The sequence below is a fragment of the Schistocerca serialis genome, chromosome 1 (genome assembly GCF_023864345.2).
Source record: "Schistocerca serialis cubense isolate TAMUIC-IGC-003099 chromosome 1, iqSchSeri2.2, whole genome shotgun sequence".
Lineage (NCBI taxonomy): Eukaryota > Metazoa > Arthropoda > Insecta > Orthoptera > Acrididae > Schistocerca > Schistocerca serialis.
The window spans coordinates 69,446,091-69,468,356 of NC_064638.1; the positions used below are offsets into that span (position 1 = coordinate 69,446,091).

A 22,266-nucleotide genomic window follows, 5' to 3' on the forward strand; every position below is an offset into this window, starting at 1 on the left:
TCTATTTGCTGCAAACTTACCAATGAGTGTAGGTGTTGTGAACAACACCTACACTCATTGGTAAGTTTGCAGTTTGGACAGCAAAATTGCTGACAATGGCCGAAATAGAGAGGATATAAAATTCAAACTGGCAATAGCAAGAGAAGATTGTCTGAAAGAGAAAAGTATGTTTCATTGAATACCACTGTAAATGTTAAGAAACATTTGCTGAAAGTTACCTTGTGGAGTGTGGGAGTATATTATAATGAAATGTGGACAATGAATGGTACAGTACAGACAATATGAGAGCAGAAGTTTTTGAAATGTTGTGATGTGGAAGATTGAGTACCTGTCAAAGAGGTACCGGATAGAATTGGGGACAAGAGAACTTTATAGCACACCTTGATTAAATTAAATGATAGGTTGGTAAGACACATCTAGAGGCAATGAATAGTAGTTCACATGGTAATGGAAGGAAGTGTAAAGGGGTAAAAATTATGGAGGAAGGCGAAGGCTTGACTAAAGTAAGCAGGTTCAACTACATGTAACATTCAGTAGTTTTGACAATAGCAAAGGAATTGCACAAGATTACCAGCATAGGTAGCTGCATCAAACCTGTCTTTTGGCTACTGACTACAGCACCAACATCAGGACAACGTAGGACTAAAGATTCCTTTTTAACTTTACTGAATCAGTGTTGTCCACCTTTGTGATGCCACAATTCACTAATTTAGAAATATTGTCTGCCAATACACCCCAGCAAAGTGCTCTCAGGAAATCATTACAGAGCTCTATTGCATTGTTTTTGAAGTTCCTCCAAGAAAAATGAAATGCTTTATTAGCCTTGGTCAGCTTTGGGAAGAAAATTGTGCAAATGCTTTAGTTAGTTAGCTGATTCAATCAGGAGATACCAGCGTTTTATATGTCCACCTGTTCAGCAACATGTTGTTATTTCAACAGTGTAATAACTACTTGGGGCATCATGACACACTGACTCTGACAAACTGATGTTTGCCCCTCAGAACTGCACTAAATACTGTGCTTTCACCAAATCTTCTTCTTGTACTTTGGTATATCACATTATCCATAACACTTCTGGTTTGATCACAGTGTTCACTTATCGGTCTTCAAGGAGTGCCAGTGATGACAGTGCCACTCTGTTATCTCTACATAAGCTGGTTGGTGGTGTGGAAGAGAGAGAGAGAGAGAGAGAGAGAGAGAGAGAGAGAGAGAGAGAGAGAGAGAGAGAGAGAGTGGAGCCTTGTTTGATGCCTTTTATGTTGGTTTATTCCCATTGCCTCTTAGCTTTTCTTCGAGGCTATCTTCATTTAGGGAATTAGAAATTGTACTGTTTCTCTTTCTTCATTCTTTCTGTATTTTTCACCCTTTATTTACTATCCAGATATTGCAACTATTGATAAGTCATGGAAATATTTAAGTCACAGGAAGCCTAAAGAAATTTGTTTTTTCTGTTTCTCTCTAGATTTGACATGTGAAAGTGAAGTGACGTTTTGTTGTAATCAATGCATCACAGGCATTTAAAAAGCATTATTCATTTATTGTTTTAAGTTTAGATCTACATTAGCTTCTCTTTTCCAGTTCCTGCATTATTGCTTGGCTTGTGCAATCCCTCCAAATGGCCTTACCACCAAATAACTCATGTCTGGCTGCAACTCCTCCTTCCATAATAAGCTTCAGGTATTTAGATTCCACCAGTCCTTAGCTCTCACCAAATGACTGCTTCACAGCCTGTGCGATCTGGATCCTGTAAAACCATACAAATTAGCCCCAAACATCCATACAATGTCTCCTCTCTGTCTGTAAAGTGCTCCTGCACTGCAATCTCAAATTCCTGTATCCTGTCTGTCACATTGAAACTTTTGCTCTCCAGGAACTAGAACAATGTGAACAACACAATATAAAAAAAAACTCTCCAATCTGTGCACCTACTCTCTATCTCCTCTACAGCAGCCTCCAAACCTCCCAAACATCCCCTCATAGCTTACAAACACAACCCCACAAATGTACTACATTCACCGTATCCTCCCACCACCATAGAGAATCCAGAAACTGAACAAACCCAAAAAACAATCATGAAATTTTAGTCCAAAAGCCTTAGTCCCACAGAAGTATTAGTCCTCATCAAAGGCCATACCATTTGCCCCACTCAGAATTCAGTATACTGGACTTAACTACAGATGTTCTCTCCTTCTCCTGGTTCCTATTGTGGAAACACTTTTTCGTCGTCAAACCTACCAATCGGACTCAACCCAAAGCCAATGTTGAACCCTGCCAGACTCATCTCACTCCTCCATCCAACTGTGATTTACCACCACTGTCACCTTTTCATACCTGCTAACTTACCGGAATTTCTGAACCTTGTACCTTGCCTCACCATCATTCCCGAAATCTCTCAACATGCCCCCCCCCTCCCCCCTCCTCCCCCCAAGAGAATCTCTGCTCTGGTAGACCAAAGCCTTCAGCTTACTACCAGCAACATTCCCTCTTATATGAAAAGACACTAAACATTTTCTCTACCAACTCTCAACAGTTCCCGTTCCTTTACCACATGGTGCCTTGCTCATACCAGTTGATGCAACCTCCCATTACACCGACGTTCCCAATGCCCATGGCCTTGCCACTGCTGAACACTACCTTTCCCAACACCCATGGATTTCAAACCTACAACCTCCTTCCTGGTCACCATGACCAACTATATCCTTACATACAGTTACATCTGGCACCATCCATGCCAACCTGCTCATGGGCCATCCTGAAGGAATCCTTCTTAACCATCCAAAATCCCAAATACCTCACCTGGTTCAGATTCATTAGTGACATCTTCATGATCCATATCAAGGGTGAGGGTACCCTATCCATACTCCTCTAGAACCTCAACACCTTCTCTCTCTCTCTCTCTCTCTCTCTCTCTCTCTCTCTCACTCACTCACTTCACCTAGTCCTCCTCAACCCAACAAGCCACCTTCTTTGGTGTTGACCTCCACCTCAAAGATGGCTCTGCCACCATTTCCATACCAAGAAGTCACTTCCGTACAACCTAGCCGCCTGTGTACATTGCATCTGTAGTGATGAGCAGTCCCTGCTGAAATATACCAGGGGTCTCACTGAGGTCTTCTAAGACCTCCCAACCCCATACAGAAACAAATCTCCCATGCCTTATCTCTCATCACCCACCAACTCTCAAAGACCTACTGTCTGGCCACAGAGGAGTATTCCCCTCATGACCCAGTACCAACCAGAACTGGAGCAGTTGAATCACATTCGCCGCCAGGGTTTCAGCTACCTCTCATTGTGCCCTGAAATGAGGAATGTCCTAAACACTGTCATTCCCACCTCTTCCACAGTGGTAATCTGTGGCCCTCTGAGCCTACACAGTATCCTTGCCCATCTCCACACAAAGCTTGCTCCAAAACGCCATAAGTCATGGTTCGTACTGCTGTAATAGACCAAGATGCAACACCTGTCCCATACATCTCCCACCAACACCTACTCCAGTCTGATCACAAGCATCACCTATACCATCAAAGGTAGGAATACTTGTGAAAGCAGTCACGTGGTCTACAAACTAAGCAGCAACCACTGTAGTGCATTCTACATGGGCATGACAAACGACACGCTGTGTACCCGCACGAATGGCTACCTACAAGCTGTGGCCAAGAAACACCTGACTGCTCAGATGCTGAACACACTACCCAACATGGCATTCTTCACTTCAATGACTGATTCACATCCTGAACAATCTGGGTCCTTCCTACTAACACCAACTTTTCAGAGTTGTGCAAGTAGGAACTCTCCTTACAAAATATCCCTATGTTCTCATAATACCGCTGGTCTCAATGTTTGTTAGTCACTATCCTTCACCCAGTTATCCCCTTTCCCACTCCAGCACTACACAGCTTTCTATTCCACCAACATGCCCACAGTCATTTTACTTCTTTACTTTTCCACTCCCCCCCCCCCCCCTCTTATCCCTCTCCCAACTAACCCCCATGACCCCCCCTCCCCCCCCCCCCCCCCTCCTCTGCCATCTGTCTAACCTCCTGAGAGCACCTAGCTGCCATGCCCTCTCCCCACCATGGCCCTGTATGCTCCCACAAGCATCCCTTGCCCTTTACTGTTTCTCACACACTACACTGCCATCCCTCCCTCTCACTGTCCCAGCCTCCAACATAGCCCCACCACCCAGATTGCTTCTCCAGTCATGCATAGTTGCCCACAGTCTGTTTTTGGTGGCCAGAGACAGTGGTTATGTGTGTGTTGCATTATATTTACGTGAATGTGTTTTGTGTGTGTGTGTGTGTGTGTGTGTGTGTGTGTGTGTGTGTGTGTGTTGTCTACTTTAGGAGGAGGCCTTTTGACCGAAAGCTTACTTGTTCTGCAGTCTTTATCTTTTGCCTGTGTGCAAGTTAACATCTCCTCTATAGATTGAGCAGAAATCTATCCTTTTCACAATATTGTCTTCTCTTTTTCTAGATATTCTAACTCTGAGTAACTTACTCATTCTATACTTTTTTGGTGCATGATGCAAGCTGATCTCTTATGGAATTAATAGCGCAAGTGGTTTCTAGTGTGTTTAATGTAAAAGAAAACTTCCAGCTTGAATCATATTTTTGTACAGCAATAGAATTGTAGGGGAATTCAAAAGGATGTGGTGTAACACCATGTAGTATGAGCCTTCCCACAACACAACTAGATGTAGAGACACACCTGTGGGCATTCACAAACAAAGTAAGAGGTGAGTGGGATTTATTTTCACTCAGTCAGGAGACAGGTTCAGTACCCTTTGCTAATGAACAACCTTCTGATGTATGCATAATTTCCCTATCAACTTATTTCAAGTTACCTAAAAATTCAGTTGTGATTCAAACCATTAACAAAACTTTGAAGAGAAAAGTAACTTTATGATAATGATTACTAACGTATTGAGGAACTGAAATTTGGAAAGTTTCTGGCTGCTGTCATTTTGAGAGGACGTACTCAAATGATAGCAGCTGTTAGAAACTGCTCATGTTGTCAGCAGTCATATTCTTCTTCATATGGGGCATGATACAGTGAAAACACACATTTCAATGGTTGAGTCTGTGCCAATGTAGGAAACATATACCTGAAAAAGGATGTGATCAATTGCCATGTCTCAGGATGCAGGGTTGGCCCGTTGGCCTTCACGCAGTTCGCAGGCTCTTCTTTTCTTCTTTCTTCTTCTTCTTCTTTTTTTTTTTTTTTTAAAAAGACTGCCAGACTGTGGTGCCAGTCGGCTCATAAAAGGACTGACTGTTGTCATGTTTGCCTTAATCAATTTGAGCTTTAAGAAGGACGAGTAGCTACAGCCTCGTCACTGTTCGTGACCATGTCTTGCTATAGGCACTTACCACCATGCAGTAGTAGCAGGTTAGCAGGTCATTACGTTCAACAAATCACAGCAATGTTGTTGGAGTTCACTCGCTGACTCGATCGCTTGCCAAGCTCGAGTGACTCACACTACAATTTCAAACCTACAGTACCAACCCTGTGGTAAGATTGTCCTTTGTCACCTTGGTCTGCTTTTCATAGTTCAGCATTTCCTCTGATTTGATTGTCGACTTTGTATCTAACTATGATATGATTCAATACATCTTCTCTACTGCTTATCATTGCGTAACAGCAGTGAAGGCTGCCCTTGGCTCAATAATGTACGAGATGTGTTCAAAAAATTCCAGAACTCTGTCCACAAATTTTTTGTGTGCTTAACTCTTACTTATTGTGCATGGTCTCCTTCAAAATATCTCCATAATTGATACTCCACTCCCAATGCCATCTCAGCTTGTGGAAGCAGTCTCGGTACGCCTCTTACTGGATTGTGTGAAGCACTGTCTGTGAATGTTCTTCCATCCCATTTATCATTGCAAATCTTTGGCCTTTCAAAGGGATTTTCAAATTTGGAAATAAATAAAAGTCTGCAGGGACCACGTCTGGAGAGCATGGTGAGTGAGACAGTACGAGCTCTTTACATATTGCAAGGTGACGGCCTTTCTGGTCTTGACTTGTGAGTCGTGGGACAAACTAGGGGGCAACAAGGTGCGTTCCAAGATGCTGTGTTAGGATTTCATGATGTGATCCAACTGAAACATTACATTCTTCTGCAGTCTCTTGGACAGTCTGTCTTCGATTGGCATTCACAATTTTGTTGACACTCCTGACATGAACCCCTTCAGTAGATGTCGAAGAGTGCATTTCTCTCCAACACACGATTGGTGCAAAGTTGCGAATGTTCTGAAAATTTTTGAACAGGCATCATATTCTACTCAATTCTGATTTCAGAACGTATCTTATGTTTTTATTACTCCTTACCTCTGTCTTAGCATTGTGTCATCCTCCCACTGTTCCCAGTACCCAAACAAATCAGGGACCCACCCACAAGTAGGAACATTGCTGACACTTTTTGCGGTCAGAAACTGGATAGAAAATGAGTTTTAAAGACTGCAGGCCCATTGACATTAACTGCACCTACAAACTGGAGTAAGTTTTTTTCATTTTTACTGCCTTGGATTGCAGGTGCTTTGGAAGGTAGCGGGGTGAGGTAGTGTGATAGTCATAGGGCATCTGCTTTTCCTGTTTGAATGTGAATATCACACTTTTATTGAGGAACAAAGTAGTAATTTTTATGAAGTATGAAAAACTATTATTGTTTTTAAACAGATATATCAACACACAAAACTGTACAAAATACTGTCATAAGTAATTTTCTCTTATAAGTCTTTCCATTCACACATAAAGAAGGTAGCATTGACAAATATTAAACACAGATATTTCCTGCAGATAGTAACATTGGAAGAAAATTCTGTTTTATGGAACTACGTTCTTTTCTTGACTTTGAGGTAAGGAAATCATGGTAAAGGGAAATAAAAGAAGTGACTTAGCATAGCAACATCTGCAGTACCTATTATTACAAGTATTGAAGAGAAGCGGGAAACTATTTTGTTGAGTTTGCTTGTTTTATTTCATATAAAATACTAAAATATTAACGAGTAATGCATGAAGAAAGAAAAAAAGACCTCCCCCCCACCCATACACACACACAATATTTTTATCAACTAATAATTAGTAAGCAAGCTTGTGTTTAATGTAGAGTATCTTTGTAACAGTTCATACTCCAGGATCTGTAACTGGGGGTTTCAACACACCACGTTCAGAAGTTGCTCTCTTAGGAAGTTCACGAACCAACCCTACACCAGTTCGTGACAAACTCAGTATTAACCCAGAGGATGGTTTGGATGTTGGGGATACACCACAGGCCTTCCGTGACTATCAAAGGCAGGTATGTCAATTGAGAAAGTTCTGTTGCCCGCAGCGTGCATTACAGTTTGCTCTTATATGCAAGTGTCAACAACTTTGACACTTGCTTGCGAGAGCAAACTGTAATGTACTATGCTTGTCGGATTGTAAAGTAAAATTGCTTTATGTTAAGCTTCTTTAACCTCAGTGGAAATTTGCATAAGGAGCTGGTGAAATGCCTTGTCTAAAGTTCTTGTACTTACACTAATAAAATAGTACGCTCTGCCATCATGTGAGGCAGATGTCCTTGAGAAAAAAATGACAGATTGCTTCTTTAACCTACAAAGATTTGAGAGATGAATGTGTAGGACAAATGAGGAACGTTGACATTCAGCTACATGCTAGAATAGTATATTTAAGTATTGTGGTAGTTTGAACATTTATGCAAAGAACAGAGATCAGAAATATGCAACTTACTTGTGAGGCAACTGCTTCAATACTGTAAAAAATGATCGTCTCACAGTTGTTCCCCCCCCCCCCCCTCCCCCCAATCCCTCCCTCCCTCCCCCCTTCCCCGTGCCCAACTCGCTCCCCTTCACTGATTGTATGCTTTCATCTCAAACCGTTTAGTAGAGATATGCACAAGGGGTAACTAAATATGTTTAGTTTGCAGATGGGTTTTGGAGCATTTTTGCTCCATTTTAAATGGAGACAATTCATTCGGGATTTTACAATGAAAAATGTCACATAATGATTGAATTACATATATAACTAGAGATTAGAAATCGGTTCTATATACTAACTTTAAGCTCGCCAATGGGTACTATGACATCATCTGCAAAATAGCCATCTCCAAATGCTTGGGGTAACTCATGAGTCTCCGCCATTATTCCATTTAACCGAAAAATTGTCACTTGACACTGTTGTTGTCAGGTGCACAGAAAGGAGAGTGGGTACTCGAGTTACAAGTATGTGTGAGGACTCATGTGTATGTATACTAGCAAACCTGGCAAGCTTTGCAATTGCTAAATATGTATGGAACTGGATATACATCCTAATCCCCCTCTTTTCTGTGTTCATCTCTTCCTCCCCCCCCCCCCCCCCCCCTCTCTGTCCATCTCCTCTTCCCCCCCTCTCTGACCTTGGGCTGTATTTATTGTTATTGAAAATGAAACATGGATTGGGATTTACAATTGCTTAAAATAAATGGGTAAGTTGGTTGGGATCATTGGTGTATGGGGTATGAGAGAGACTTCTTGAGTTGCTGGATCTGTGAGAATAGTAGCTTCAATGACAGTATTTCACACGGTTTTATTCAGTGAATAGGTAGGATCACAAAGACTCAGACAATTCATAGTCCATAGTAATATTCTAATCATAAGTCATTTCTTGTTTTCCGTTAAAACTGAATGTGAGGAAGAAAACAAAACAGCACATTTATGTATATAAAATTTTATTTAATATGATATAATGAGAAAAAATGCTCTAATAGTTTAATGGCGTGGTATCGTAGTTATAACTTACTGTATCAAAGAAATCAAAACTGTATATTTTCACAGGACAGCAGAGCACAGCATTTTCTTTCTCGCAGTCATTGTTAACAGAAAACCTGTACAGTATTTTTTTTTTAATATATAGCCTACACTTCTGACTGAATGTTTATTGGAATATGTTGTAAAAATTTAAAGTAAATCAGTCAAGAACTTTTAAAGATTTTTGCTAACAATGTCTTGGCTTCATACGAAGATGAGCCATGGCGCCTTTGAGTTAGTAGACTCTTCTGTCTGGCGCCACTGGCTCAGGTGTAGTATCGACTATCCCTCTTGCGGCCCCATTGCCAATATCTGTGAGGAAGAGTTGGTATCTGTGGATTGTGTCCTTAGAAAGTCTTTGCTTGCCGATATATATACGGGGTTCGCTGGCCCAAGATGGAAGCACAGGGTTTGGGGATTGGTGGTAGCATCGCAAACAAGAGTTGGTCACGAGGTGTGAGTGGCCAAAGCCATCAGCTGCCCAAGGAGGGCCTGCACAGAGCAAAGATACTGGTGTACTTCACCATGGTCAGTGTCGACTACAAGCAGCAGACCAACATACCGTCGATTGGTTGGACACATTCGTGTTGGACAACCGCTCATGGCCTGGCTGTCCTTTCTACATGGGTTTCATCAGCACCACTAGTAACCACTGTGATGCACCATGGGTCCATGGAACTGCTTGCTGACAAAGGGGAGTTACATTTTGTAATCCTCATGGTGATTTGTGTCATTGTCTGCCTACCCTCCTTATTATTTTCTGGTTTGTACCCGACCCTCAGAGTTTTACTCGGTCGGCTCTTTGGTCATAAATATAGGCCTTAGTATTGCACTAAGACACTAATTATCATTTGAAAATTTGTCCCACTATTACATTGCCTTTCCTTTCTGGTTTGTACCCAATCATTATGTTCTAATGATTCAGCTCCTGGTTGTAAATACAGCCGGAACAGTTGTACTAAGGCACAGGTTGCTGTTAAACAAAAGAGAGACCTTTTGGTTAGATTTAGATGTTAACTGGTTCAATTCTTTGTAATTGCATTTCTCAGTCATTAGCTATAATCTGAACAACCTGTTGTACTAAGCTGTACGTTGCTGTGTTTGAAAGATCGGGTCATTATTGGTGTATTTTAGCTGGATCTTGTGGTTCTGCCGAGTGAATTCTCTTGTAATAAGTGTTCACAAGTAATGTTTTAAGATGTGAATTTTAAAATTTTCCCGGCAAATTGACTGTTCAAACAAATTTCGGGCTTGCAGCCGGTCGTCGTTCAATACTTAGAAATCTGTAGAAATACGACTGGGGGAAAATCTGTTAAACCATGACAGCGGCTACCAGCTGGACAGTGCATGGAATCCCATCATCTCCATGATTTGCTCAAATTGAAGACGACAGAGTGCGTCGATGGCCGTGGCAAACAGCAACGCAGAGGGCGACTGAGTTCTGCTATTCCACCAGCGAGGGCACTGCCGGCGGGCAGTGTGGTTCAACTATCAAGTTTTCGACACATGCGCAGAATAGTTACAGTACGCTATATATTGCGGAACGGGGGACGTTTTCGCCAGTCTGCGACGGCTCACCTGAAGATGACTGGCAGGTGCCCAGTTGAAATATTGTGCAAAGTATTGAATGACGACCTGCTGCAAGCCCGAAATTTGTTTGAACAATGTTTTAAGATGTTCCTTGATAGCAGCCTTAATAACTGACAATCAGATTTAACTTTGAAAATATCAACAGCCAACTGTCACCAGGGCTTTAGTCAAAATGAAATTGTCAGAGGGGATCAGATGGGATCCAGTCACACCATGGTTGCCAATTGAAATTAAGAGGTTGGTTTCTTTGAAGTGAGCCTTATCATTGTCATATTGTTTCCTAATCTATTTAACCTTTAAGCACAGGTGTGCATCTTAACTCTGACCCTTTCGACATACACCTTTTAAATTAAAAGCTACATCATCTGTTGAATCACTCTTCTCATCGATGGTGCTTATATAGTTTTCATGTGTTGCAGAAGGGCACTTAATAAGACAGATTGTGTTCAGCGCGGTAGTAAACACCACTGTTTCACTCGATAATGGGCGGGCTGCAGGTCCGGCCGTCTTGTAATCATTGTCATATTGTTTGCTGTTTTGCTATACAGCACTCCAGCTTTCTTTTGCAAAAGCTTGTTCAACTTAAGGTTTAAGGTCAAAAGAATTTTGTAAATTTGTTTATTTTGTTAAAGAAAATTTTATAGTTATGTATTGTTAAATAAACGGGTTGTGTGAAAAGATTTTATATTGGTGGGTCCTCCCTTCCACGTTTTCCTTAATTCCAGTAAGTACCATGTATCAGAGGTGTGTTCAAAAAGTATCAAGAATTTTCATTTTTCTGAAATAATTTTATCTGCTCATCTACATCAATGTTATCTCCTTCAAAGCAGTCCCCCCTTAGATATTATAGCCCCCACCTCTTTCAGCGATGTGCTTTTAACCTCCTCCAAGCTTGTAAAATGATGGCTCTTTAAGGTTCTGGTTCTCTTTATTTTTGGAAACAGAAGGAAGTCACATGGGACCATATCTGGTGAACATGGAGGTTGGGGCATCATAACAGTGTTGTTTTTCATCAAACATTCACAAACAAGAAATGAACTGTAAGCAGATGCACTATCATGACACAAAAGCCATGAATTGTTTCTCACAAATCCTGGCATATTTTTGGATTGCTTCCCTCAAACAGCATTAAACTTTCAGGTAGAACTCGTGATTGATTGTCTGACCTTTTACTCATGATGCATTGTGCTGTTAAAGTGAAAGAAATCATTGAGCAGAACCTTCACATTCAATCACACTTGCTGAACTTTTTTCGGTCTTGATGATCCAGAATGCCTTCACTGGGACGATTGAGTCTTTAATTTCGATGTCATACGCCTACACCCGTGTTTTGTCAACCTGTTATGACAAATTTCAGTAGTTTTGCATCATTGTTGGCTTGATTTCGCTAATGAAAAACCAAACCTTGTCTGCTGCTAATATTTCGCCTATAAATAATTTTGCCATCTTCAGAGCAGTTCAGAAACATTGTCATTCCAGCGCACCCTGAAGATGATCAAATGGTTTACAGCGAAAATATTACACCGGTGAGCAGACTAAAGTTTGGTTATGGCTGATATTGAACAATTTTATGGATTGAGCACTACAATGTGAGAATGTAAAACATTCATTCTGATATGATGTCTGTATATTACTTGTACAGCGTGAAATGAATTGTTTGTATTGAAACTTGTATGCAAACTGATGCAGCTGTGGACACAGCCCATGGCATCACAATGTGGAAAGGCCTCAAGCTTTTGTAAAGGTTATGGAATAAGTTTCCTTGGGAGCATATTTACAATACACTTAATAAGGCAACATACTGCTGCAGGTGCCTCAAAACAATACTGGCATTTTTGGGAAGAGACAGAAACCATATAAAACCAGATCTGGGTTTAAGCTGAATATGTAAATGTCTGAATTCAGTACTTTTCTAGAAACATTAATGTTTTTTGTGTGGTATGGCACATTCACATTATGCTACAAGAGCTGATACAGACAATCATTGAGCCACTTTCTTCAGGGTGCTCAGTATAGCATAATCCTTTGTTAGTTTATAGCTACTGTTCCTACCTTCTTCAAGAGTGATTGTGTATTCATGTGCAGTGAACAGCGTGCACACTTTATTTCCAAGTGCTGAGCCTTCTGGGTTAGATAGAAGGGTGTCCAATGCCTGTGAGCACCTTGAGATGAAGGTTCTCAATTTTACTAAATAACTACAGATCGTACCAAAAGTTCACTTAATGTTGTGGTAGGAGATGAAGACATCCTCGATGTTCATTGGATTGTGCAAAGTATATGGTGGAAATTACTCCAGATACTGACGTTTATTCAGTCACTTTGAAAATTTAATAAAGCTCACATTGAAATTCACCTACTTCAGCTGCTTGGGTAACAGTGACTGAATACCTCATAAAGTGCAGTAGTGTAAGTTCTTCAACCACGTTGAATAGTCACACATTGTTGACACTTGCTAGAATGGAATTGATTGAATACTGTTATTGCATCTCTGTTTTGGAAATGCGTGAACAGATGAGAATCAAGAATTAAAGCGTAAAATCAAGAGTTGTATTAATTGATGGTGATAAAAATTTAATTTGTGGTACAAGGAATTAAAGCCACATTCAAAAATAAACTGCACAAGAAGAGAAGAGGAAAAATTTCCTAGTTTTTTATTACAAGTCAATGGGATAGTCTTTGTCTCAGAAATCATTAAAGATCCAGTATCAAAACTACATGTAAATATTGTGGTAGGAGATATATATTTATTATAAGAATTTATGTTTTTGTCGAAGCTTTTCCACTCTGGACTTGTTTCTGCTCATAGTTTAGTAAAAGTTTTGTTTGCGTGAGATATGTAAAAGCATCCTGTAGGTGAAATTACGCTGCTTGTTCAGCTGAAGGAGCAACTTCGGCAGAGTTTGGGGTCACTCCCTGCACCACGCAATGACTATGAAATTGTTGTGCCTGAAGAAGAGGAGCATGAAGTTGCACCAGAAGCAACAAATTCAATCGAAGATCAGGCAGATGTTGATGCTCGGTATGCAGCTGAGTTGCAGGCCAAACGTAAGTTCAGAATTAATTTTTTATCTAAGGATAACTAATGAATATTTCCTGATATTAATGCATTTGCTAATGAAATTAAAGCTAATATTGGATCTTGTGTGGTAGGTGAGGAAGAAATGCGTGCACGATCTCAGGCTGTACAGAGGGACTTACCTCGTCCTCAAGAAATAAACACAGCGGTGTTAAGACCGCCTCACACTGACCCACCTCTCACAGAGTTACAAAAGGTGAGTGGAACTGTGCTATGTCTCACCAGGTGTGTGTGTGTGAGTGTGTGTGTGTGTAACAACAGTATGAAAAGGATAACAGCAATGTTCCTAGATGGAAAAGTACGTGAAATGAGGCACAGACCACCACTTACCTGTGAAGACTAGTGTGTGATGCAGCAACGCGTAATAGAAACAGTTAACACTAGCTTTCAAGCTCTTGCTCACACACACACACACACAGTGAGATGAGTCTCTGCTTTTCCCTTATTTTACTTGTGAGAAGAATAGATTGGTACTCACTGCCATGTATCTATCTATAACCTATTAATGTGTTTGTTTTCTTTATTTTATTTAATTTAGTTGGTATTGATATTTTTAATTTGATATTGGGTTCCACTGCAAAGATAAGCAAAGGCACTGATCGTTCTTACATTTTACTGACAATATAATGTTGTGTGGGATCCTGAATAATTATTGAAATCATTTAGACAAATCCATGCTCAAAAAAAGCTGATTGTTATAGGCTGTAGACACATACCAAAAAAGTATTTCACCGTTTTCAATACGTAAGGACCTATGTGTGATTTAATTACATCTTAATGCAGGCCAAGTCTGTGTAAGATAAATTGTGTGAATAAATAGTTAAGTAGTTTCAAAATACCAGTTTCCTAAAGATCATAGATGGAATAAATAATATCGCCGATCTCCAGCATCACCTGTGGAAGGAACAGGATAATAATTACAATAATTTGAAATTGCTGCTTAATGGCGGCCAGTTGTCGCCGCCAAGCAATGTTCAGCTTGCTACTGGCGCAGCGTCTGAAATTCTTTTAAAAATGATGGAATAAGCAATGGGATGTGTGGTGCAGGTTACGGTTAAAATTAACAGCAATATTTTATACATCCCCCCATGAACCATGGACCTTGCCGTTGGTGGGGAGGCTTGCGTGCCTCAGTGATACAGATAGCCGTACCATAGGTGCAACCAGAACGGAGGGGTATCTGTTGAGAGGCCAGACAAACATGTGGTTCCTGAAGAGGGGCAGCAGCCTTTTCAGTAGTTGCAAGGGCAACAGTCTGGATGATTGATTGATCTGGCCTTGTAACAATGACCAAAACGGCCTTGCTGTGCTGGTACTGCGAACGGCTGAAAGCAAGGGGAAACTACAGCCGTAATTTTTCCCGAGGGCATGCAGCTTTACTGTATGATTACATGATGATGGCGTCCTCTTGGGTAAAATATTCCGGAGGTAAAATAGTCCCCCATTCGGATCTCCGGGCGGGGACTACTCAAGAGGATGTCGTTATCAGGAGAAAGAAAACTGGCGTTCTACGGATCGGAGCGTGGAATGTCAGATCCCTTAATCGGGCAGGTAGGTTAGAAAATTTAAAAAGGGAAATGGATAGGTTGAAGTTAGATATAGTGGGAATTAGTGAAGTTCGGTGGCAGGAGGAACAAGACTTCTGGTCAGGTGACTACAGGGTTATAAACACAAAATCAAATAGGGGTAATGCAGGAGTAGGTTTAATAATGAATAGGAAAATAGGAATGCGGGTAAGCTACTACAAACAGCATAGTGAACGCATTATTGTGGCCAAGATAGATACGAAGCCCACGCCTACTACAGTAGTACAAGTTTATATGCCAACTAGCTCTGCAGATGACGAAGAAATTGAAGAAATGTATGATGAAATAAAAGAAATTATTCAGATTGTGAAGGGAGACGAAAATTTAATAGTCATGGGTGACTGGAATTCGAGTGTAGGAAAAGGGAGAGAAGGAAACATAGTAGGTGAATATGGATTGGGGGACAGAAATGAAAGAGGAAGCCGCCTGGTCGAATTTTGCACAGAGCACAACATGATCATAACTAACACTTGGTTTAAGAATCTTGAAAGAAGGTTGTATACATGGAAGAACCCTGGAGATACTAAAAGGTATCAAATAGATTATATAATGGTAAGACAGAGATTTAGGAACCAGGTTTTAAATTGTAAGACATTTCCAGGGGCAGATGTGGACTCTGACCACAATCTATTGGTTATGACCTGTAGATTAAAACTGAAGAAACTGCAAAAAGGTGGGAATTTAAGGAGATGGGACCTGGATAAACTAAAAGAACCAGCGGTTGTACAGAGATTCAGGGAGAGCATAAGGGAGCAATTGACAGGAATGGGGGAAATAAATACAGTAGAAGAAGAATGGGTAGCTTTGAGGGATGAAGTAGTGAAGGCAGCAGAGGATCAAGTAGGTAAAAAGACGAGGGCTAATAGAAATCCTTGGGTAACAGAAGAAATATTGAATTTAATTGATGAAAGGAGAAAATATAAAAATGCAGTAAGTGAAACAGGCAAAAAGGAATACAAACGTCTCAAAAATGAGATCGACAGGAAGTGCAAAATGGATAAGCAGGGATGGCTAGAGGACAAATGTAAGGATGTAGAGGCCTATCTCACTAGGAGTAAGATAGATACTGCCTACAGGAAAATTAAAGAGACCTTTGGAGATAAGAGAACGACTTGTATGAATATCAAGAGCTCAGATGGAAACCCAGTTCTAAGCAAAGAAGGGAAAGCAGAAAGGTGGAAGGAGTATATAGAGGGTCTATACACGGGCGATGTACTTCAGGACAATATTATGGAAATGGAAGAGGATGTAGATGAAGATGAAATGGGAGATATGATACTGCGTGAAGAGTTTGACAGAGCACTGAAAGACCTGAGTCGAAACAAGGCCCCCGGAGTAGACAATATTCCATTGGAACTACTGACGGCCGTGGGAGAGCCAGTCCTGACAAAACTCTACCATCTGGTGAGCAAGATGTATGAAACAGGTGAAATACCCTCAGACTTCAAGAAGAATATAATAATTCCAATCCCAAAGAAAGCAGGTGTTGACAGATGTGAAAATTACCGAACTATCAGCTTAATAAGTCACAGCTGCAAAATACTAACACGAATTCTTTACAGACGAATGGAAAAACTAGTAGAAGCCAACCTCGGGGAAGATCAGTTTGGATTCCGTAGAAACACTGGAACACGTGAGGCAATCCTGACCTTACGACTTATCTTAGAAGAAAGATTAAGGAAAGGCAAACCTACGTTTCTAGCATTTGTAGACTTAGAGAAAGCTTTTGACAATGTTGACTGGAATACTCTCTTTCAAATTCTAAAGGTGGCAGGGGTAAAATACAGGGAGCGAAAGGCTATTTACAACTTGTACAGAAACCAGATGGCAGTTATAAGAGTCGAGGGACATGAAAGGGAAGCAGTGGTTGGGAAGGGAGTAAGACAGGGTTGTAGCCTCTCCCCGATGTTGTTCAATCTGTATATTGAGCAAGCAGTAAAGGAAACAAAAGAAAAATTCGGAGTAGGTATTAAAATTCATGAAGAAGAAATAAAAACACTGAGGTTCGCCGATGACATTGTAATTCTGTCAGAGACAGCAAAGGACTTGCAAGAGCAGTTGAATGGAATGGACAGTGTCTTGAAAGGAGGATATAAGATGAACATCAACAAAAGCAAAACAAGGATAATGGAATGTAGTCTAATTATGTCGGGTGATGCTGAGGGAATTAGATTAGGAAATGAGGCACTTAAAGTAGTAAAGGAGTTTTGCTATTTGGGGAGCAAAATAACTGCTGATGGTCGAAGTAGAGAGGATATAAAATGTAGGCTGGCAATGGCAAGGAAAGCGTTTCTGAAGAAGAGAAATTTGTTAACATCCAATATTGATTTAAGTGTCAGGAAGTCATTTCTGAAAGTATTCGTATGGAGTGTAGCCATGTATGGAAGTGAAACATGGACGATAAATAGTTTGGACAAGAAGAGAATAGAAGCTTTCGAAATGTGGTGCTACAGAAGAATGCTGAAGATTAGATGGGTAGATCACATAACTAATGAGGAAGTATTGAATAGGATTGGGGAGAAGAGAAGTTTGTGGCACAACTTGACCAGAAGAAGGGATCGGTTGGTAGGACATGTTCTGAGGCATCAAGGGATCACCAATTTAGTATTGGAGGGAAGCGTGGAGGGTAAAAATCGTAGAGGGAGACCAAGAGATGAATACGCTAAGCAGATTCAGAAGGATGTAGGTTGCAGTAGGTACTGGGAGATGAAAAAGCTTGCACAGGATAGAGTAGCATGGAGAGCTGCATCAAACCAGTCTCAGGACTGAAGACCACAACAACAATTTTATACATATATTGGAGCTCACTGCTCAAATAATAAAACATGTACAAACCTTATTATGTTGATTGCACACAATGGCATCCTATCCAAACAAGAACAAGCAAGAGTGTGTCGCGCTTCCCCCTCCCATACCAAAAAGAACAAAGACAATAATAATACCTGTTGTTGTTGTTGTGGTCTTCAGTCCTGAGATTGGTTTGATGCAGCTCTCCATGCTACTCTATCCTGTGCAAGCTTCTTCATCTCCCAGTACCTACTGCAACCTACATCCTTCTGAATCTGCTTAGTGTATTGATCCCTTGGTCTCCCTCTACGATTTTTACCCTCCACGCTGCCCTCCAATGCTAAATTTGTGATCCCTCGATGCCTCAGAACATGTCCTACCAACCGATCCCTTCTTCTAGTCAAGTTGTGCCACAAACTTCTCTTCTCCCCAATCCTATTCAATACCTCCTCATTAGTTATGTGATCTACCCACCTTACCTTCAGCATTCTTCTGTAGCACCACATTTCGAAAGCTTCTATTCTCTTCTTGTCCAAACTAGTTATCGTCCATGTCTCACTTCCATACATGGCTACACTCCATACAAATACTTTCAGAAACGACTTCCTGACACCTAAATCTATATTCGATGTTAACAAATTTCTCTTCCTGAGAAATGCTTTCCTTGCCATTGCCAGTCTACATTTTATATCCTCTCTACTTTGACCATCATCGGTTATTTTACTCCCTAAATAGCAAAACTCCTTTACTACTTTAAGTGTCGAATTTCCTAATCTAATTCCCTCAGCATCACCCGACTTAATTTGACTACATTCCATTATCCTCGTTTTGCTTTTGTTGATGTTCATCTTATATCCTCCTTTCAAGACACTGTCCATTCCGTTCAACTGCTCTTCCAAGTCCTTTGCTGCCTCTGACAGAATTACAATGTCATCGGCGAACCTCAAAGTTTTTACTTCTTCTCCATGAATTTTAATACCTACTCCGAATTTTTCTTTTGTTTCCTTTACTGCTTGCTCAATATACGGATTGAATAACATCGGGAAGAGGCTACAACCCTGTCTCACTCCTTTCCCAACCACTGCTTCCCTTTCATGCCCCTCGACTCTTATAACTGCCATCCGGTTTCTGTACAAATTGTAAATAGCACCTTCAGAATTTGAAAGAGAGTATTCCAGTCAACATTGTCAAAAGCTTTCTCTAAGTCTACAAATGCTAGAAACGTAGGTTTGCCTTTTCTTAATCTTTCTTCCAAGATAGGTCGTAAGATCAGTATTGCCTCACGTGTTCCAACATTTCTACGGAATCCAAACTGATCTTCCCCGAGGTCGGCTTCTACCAGTTTTTCCATTCGTCTGTAAAGAATCTGCGTTAGTATTTTGCAGCTGTGACTTATTAAACTGATAGTTCGGTAACTTTCACATCTGTCAACACCTGCTTTCTTTGGGATTGGAATTATTATATTCTTCTTAAAGTCTGAGGGTATTTCGCCTGTCTCATACATCGTGCCCACCAGATGGTAGAGTTTTGTCATGACTGGCTCTCCTGAGGCCATCAGTAGTTCTAATGGAATGTTGTCTACTCCTGGGGCCTTGTTTTGACTCAGGTCTTTCAGTGCTCTGTCAAATTCTTCACGCAGTATCTTATCTCCCATTTCATCTTCATCTACATCCTCTTACATTTCCATAATATTGTCCTCAAGTACATCGCTCTTGTATAAACCCTCTATATACTCCTTCCACCTTTCTGCTTTCCCTTCTTTGCTTAGAACTGGGTTTCCATCTGAGCTCTTGATATTCATACAAGTGGTTCTCTTCTCTCCAAGGGTCTCTTTAATTTTCCTGTAGGCAGTATCTATCTTACCCCTAGTGAGACAAGCCTCTACATCCTTACATTTGTCCTCTAGCCATCCCTGCTTAGCCATTTTGCACTTCCTGTCGATTTCATTTTTGAGACGTTTATATTCCTTTTTGCCTGCTTGATTTACTGCATTTTTATATTTTCTCCTTTCATCAATTAAATTCAATATTTCTTCTGTTACCCAAGGATTTCTATTAGCCCGCGTCTTTTTACCTACTTGATCGTCTGCTGCCTTCACCACTTCATCCCTCAGAGCTACCCATTCTTCTTCTACTGTATTTCTTTCCCCCATTCCTGTCAATTGTTCCCTAATGCTCTCCCTGAAACTCTCTACAACCTCTGGTTCTTTCAGTTTATCCAGGTCCCATCTCCTTAAATTCCCACCTTTTTGCAGTTTCTTCAGTTTCAATCTGCAGTTCATAACCAATAGATTGTGGTCAGAGTCCACATCTGCCCCAGGAAATGTCTTACAATTTAAAACCTGGTTCCTAAATCTCTGTCTTACCATTATATAATCTATCTGAAACCTGTCAGTATCTCCAGGATTCTTCCAGGTATACAACCTTCTTTCATGATTCTTGATCCAAGTGTTAGCTATGATTAAGTTATGCTCTGTGCAAAAATTCTGCAAGGCGGCTTCCTCTTTCATTTCTTCCCCCCAATCCATATTCACCTACTATGTTTCCTTCTCTATCTTTTCCTACTGACGAATTACAGTCACCCATGACTATTAAATTTTCGTCTACCTTCACTACCTGATTAATTTCTTTTATCTCATCATACATTTCATCTATTTCTTCATCATCTGCAGAGCTAGTTGGCATATAAACTTGTACTACTGTAGTAGGCATGGGCTTTGTGTCTATCTTGGCCACAATAACGCGTTCACTATGCTGTTTGTAGTAGCTAACCCGCACTCCTATTTTTTTATTCATTATTAAACCTACTCCTGCATTACCCCTATTTGATTTTGTATTTATAACCCTGTAATCACCTGACCAAAAGTCTTGTTCCTCCTGCCACCGAACTTCACTAATTCCCACTATATCTAACTTTAACCTATCCATCTCCCTTTTTAAATTTTCTAACCTACCTGCCCGATTAAGTGATCTGACATTCCACGCTCCGATCCGTAGAACGCCAGTTTTCTTTCTCCTTATAACGACGTCCTCTTGAGTAGTCCCCGCCCGGAGATCCGAATGGGGGACTATTTTACCTCCGGAATATTTTACCCAAGAGGACGCCATCATCATTTAATCATACAGTAGAGCTGCATGTCCTCGGGAAAAATTACGGCTGTAGTTTCCCCTCGCTTTCAGCCGTTCGCAGTACCAGCACAGCAAGGCCGTTTTGGTTATTGTTACAAGGCCAGATCAGTCAATCATCCAGACTGTTGCCCCTGCAACTACTGAAAAGGCTGCTGCCCCTCTTCAGGAACCACATGTTTGTCTGGCCTCTCAACAGATACCCCTCCGTTGTGGTTGCACCTACGGTACGGCCATCTGTATCGCTGAGGCACGCAAGCCTCCCCACCAACGGCAAGGTCCATGGTTCCATAATACCTATGTTACAGATAATAGTTTTTCTTTGTAATAGCGTTATTCCTTGACTTTCAGTAGAGTTTCTTGTACATATGACAAATATAATTGCTCAGTATTGTGGAAAAATATTTAAGAATTTATAGTTTGCCTAATCTGGACCGTGGGATGTCATATCACCATATAGGTTAGCACTTTATACTTGTTCATATTGTTCCAGATTTTCCTCATGTGTTCCTAAACAAAAGGATTCGGTACCCAAGCTCGTTCTAACATGGATGTCACAACATTCTCAGTAGGGATCATATCTTTTTTAATTTTTGTAGCCCCTTAACATTTCATACTGTGAGAATTGTGTGATAAGCAATCCAATTTTAGTATGTTTTGTTGTTGTGGTCTTCAGTCCTGAGACTGGTTTGATGCAGCTCTCCATGCTACTCTATCCTGTGCAAGCTTTTTCATCTCCCAGTACCTACTGCAACCTACATCCTTCTGAATCTGCTTAGTGTATTCATCTCTTGGTCTCCCTCTACGATTTTTACCCTCCACGCTTCCCTCCAATACTAAATTGGTGATCCCTTGATGCCTCAGAACATGTCCTACCAACCGATCCCTTCTTCTGGTCAAGTTGTGCCACAAACTTCTCTTCTCCCCAATCCTATTCAATACTTCCTCATTAGTTATGTGATCTACCCATCTAATCTTCAGCATTCTTCTGTAGCACCACATTTCGAAAGCTTCAATTCTCTTCTTGTCCAAACTATTTATCGTCCATGTTTCACTTCCATACATGGCTACACTCCATACAAATACTTTCAGAAATGACTTCCTGACACTTAAATCAATACTGGATGTTAACAAATTTCTCTTCTTCAGAAACGCTTTCCTTGCCATTGCCAGCCTACATTTTATATCCTCTCTACTTCGACCATCATCAGTTATTTTGCTCCCCAAATAGCAAAACTCCTTTACTACTTTAAGTGCCTCATTTCCTAATCTAATTCCCTCAGCATCACCCGATTTAATTAGACTACATTCCATTATCC

At 40.8% G+C, this 22,266-nt stretch overlaps 1 protein-coding gene across 1 annotated transcript in view; it reads left to right on the forward strand.

The window, feature by feature from the left end:
• The window catches only part of LOC126461592 (cell division cycle 5-like protein), a 135,971-nt gene that overhangs the window by 76,819 nt on the left and 36,886 nt on the right, over window positions 1–22,266 (forward strand). Inside the window, exons 8-10 of the mRNA XM_050096008.1 lie at window positions 7,122–7,294; window positions 13,250–13,418; window positions 13,524–13,645. Of these exons, the coding sequence (XP_049951965.1) occupies window positions 7,122–7,294; window positions 13,250–13,418; window positions 13,524–13,645 (464 nt within the window). The remainder of the gene's footprint in view (window positions 1–7,121; window positions 7,295–13,249; window positions 13,419–13,523; window positions 13,646–22,266) is intronic.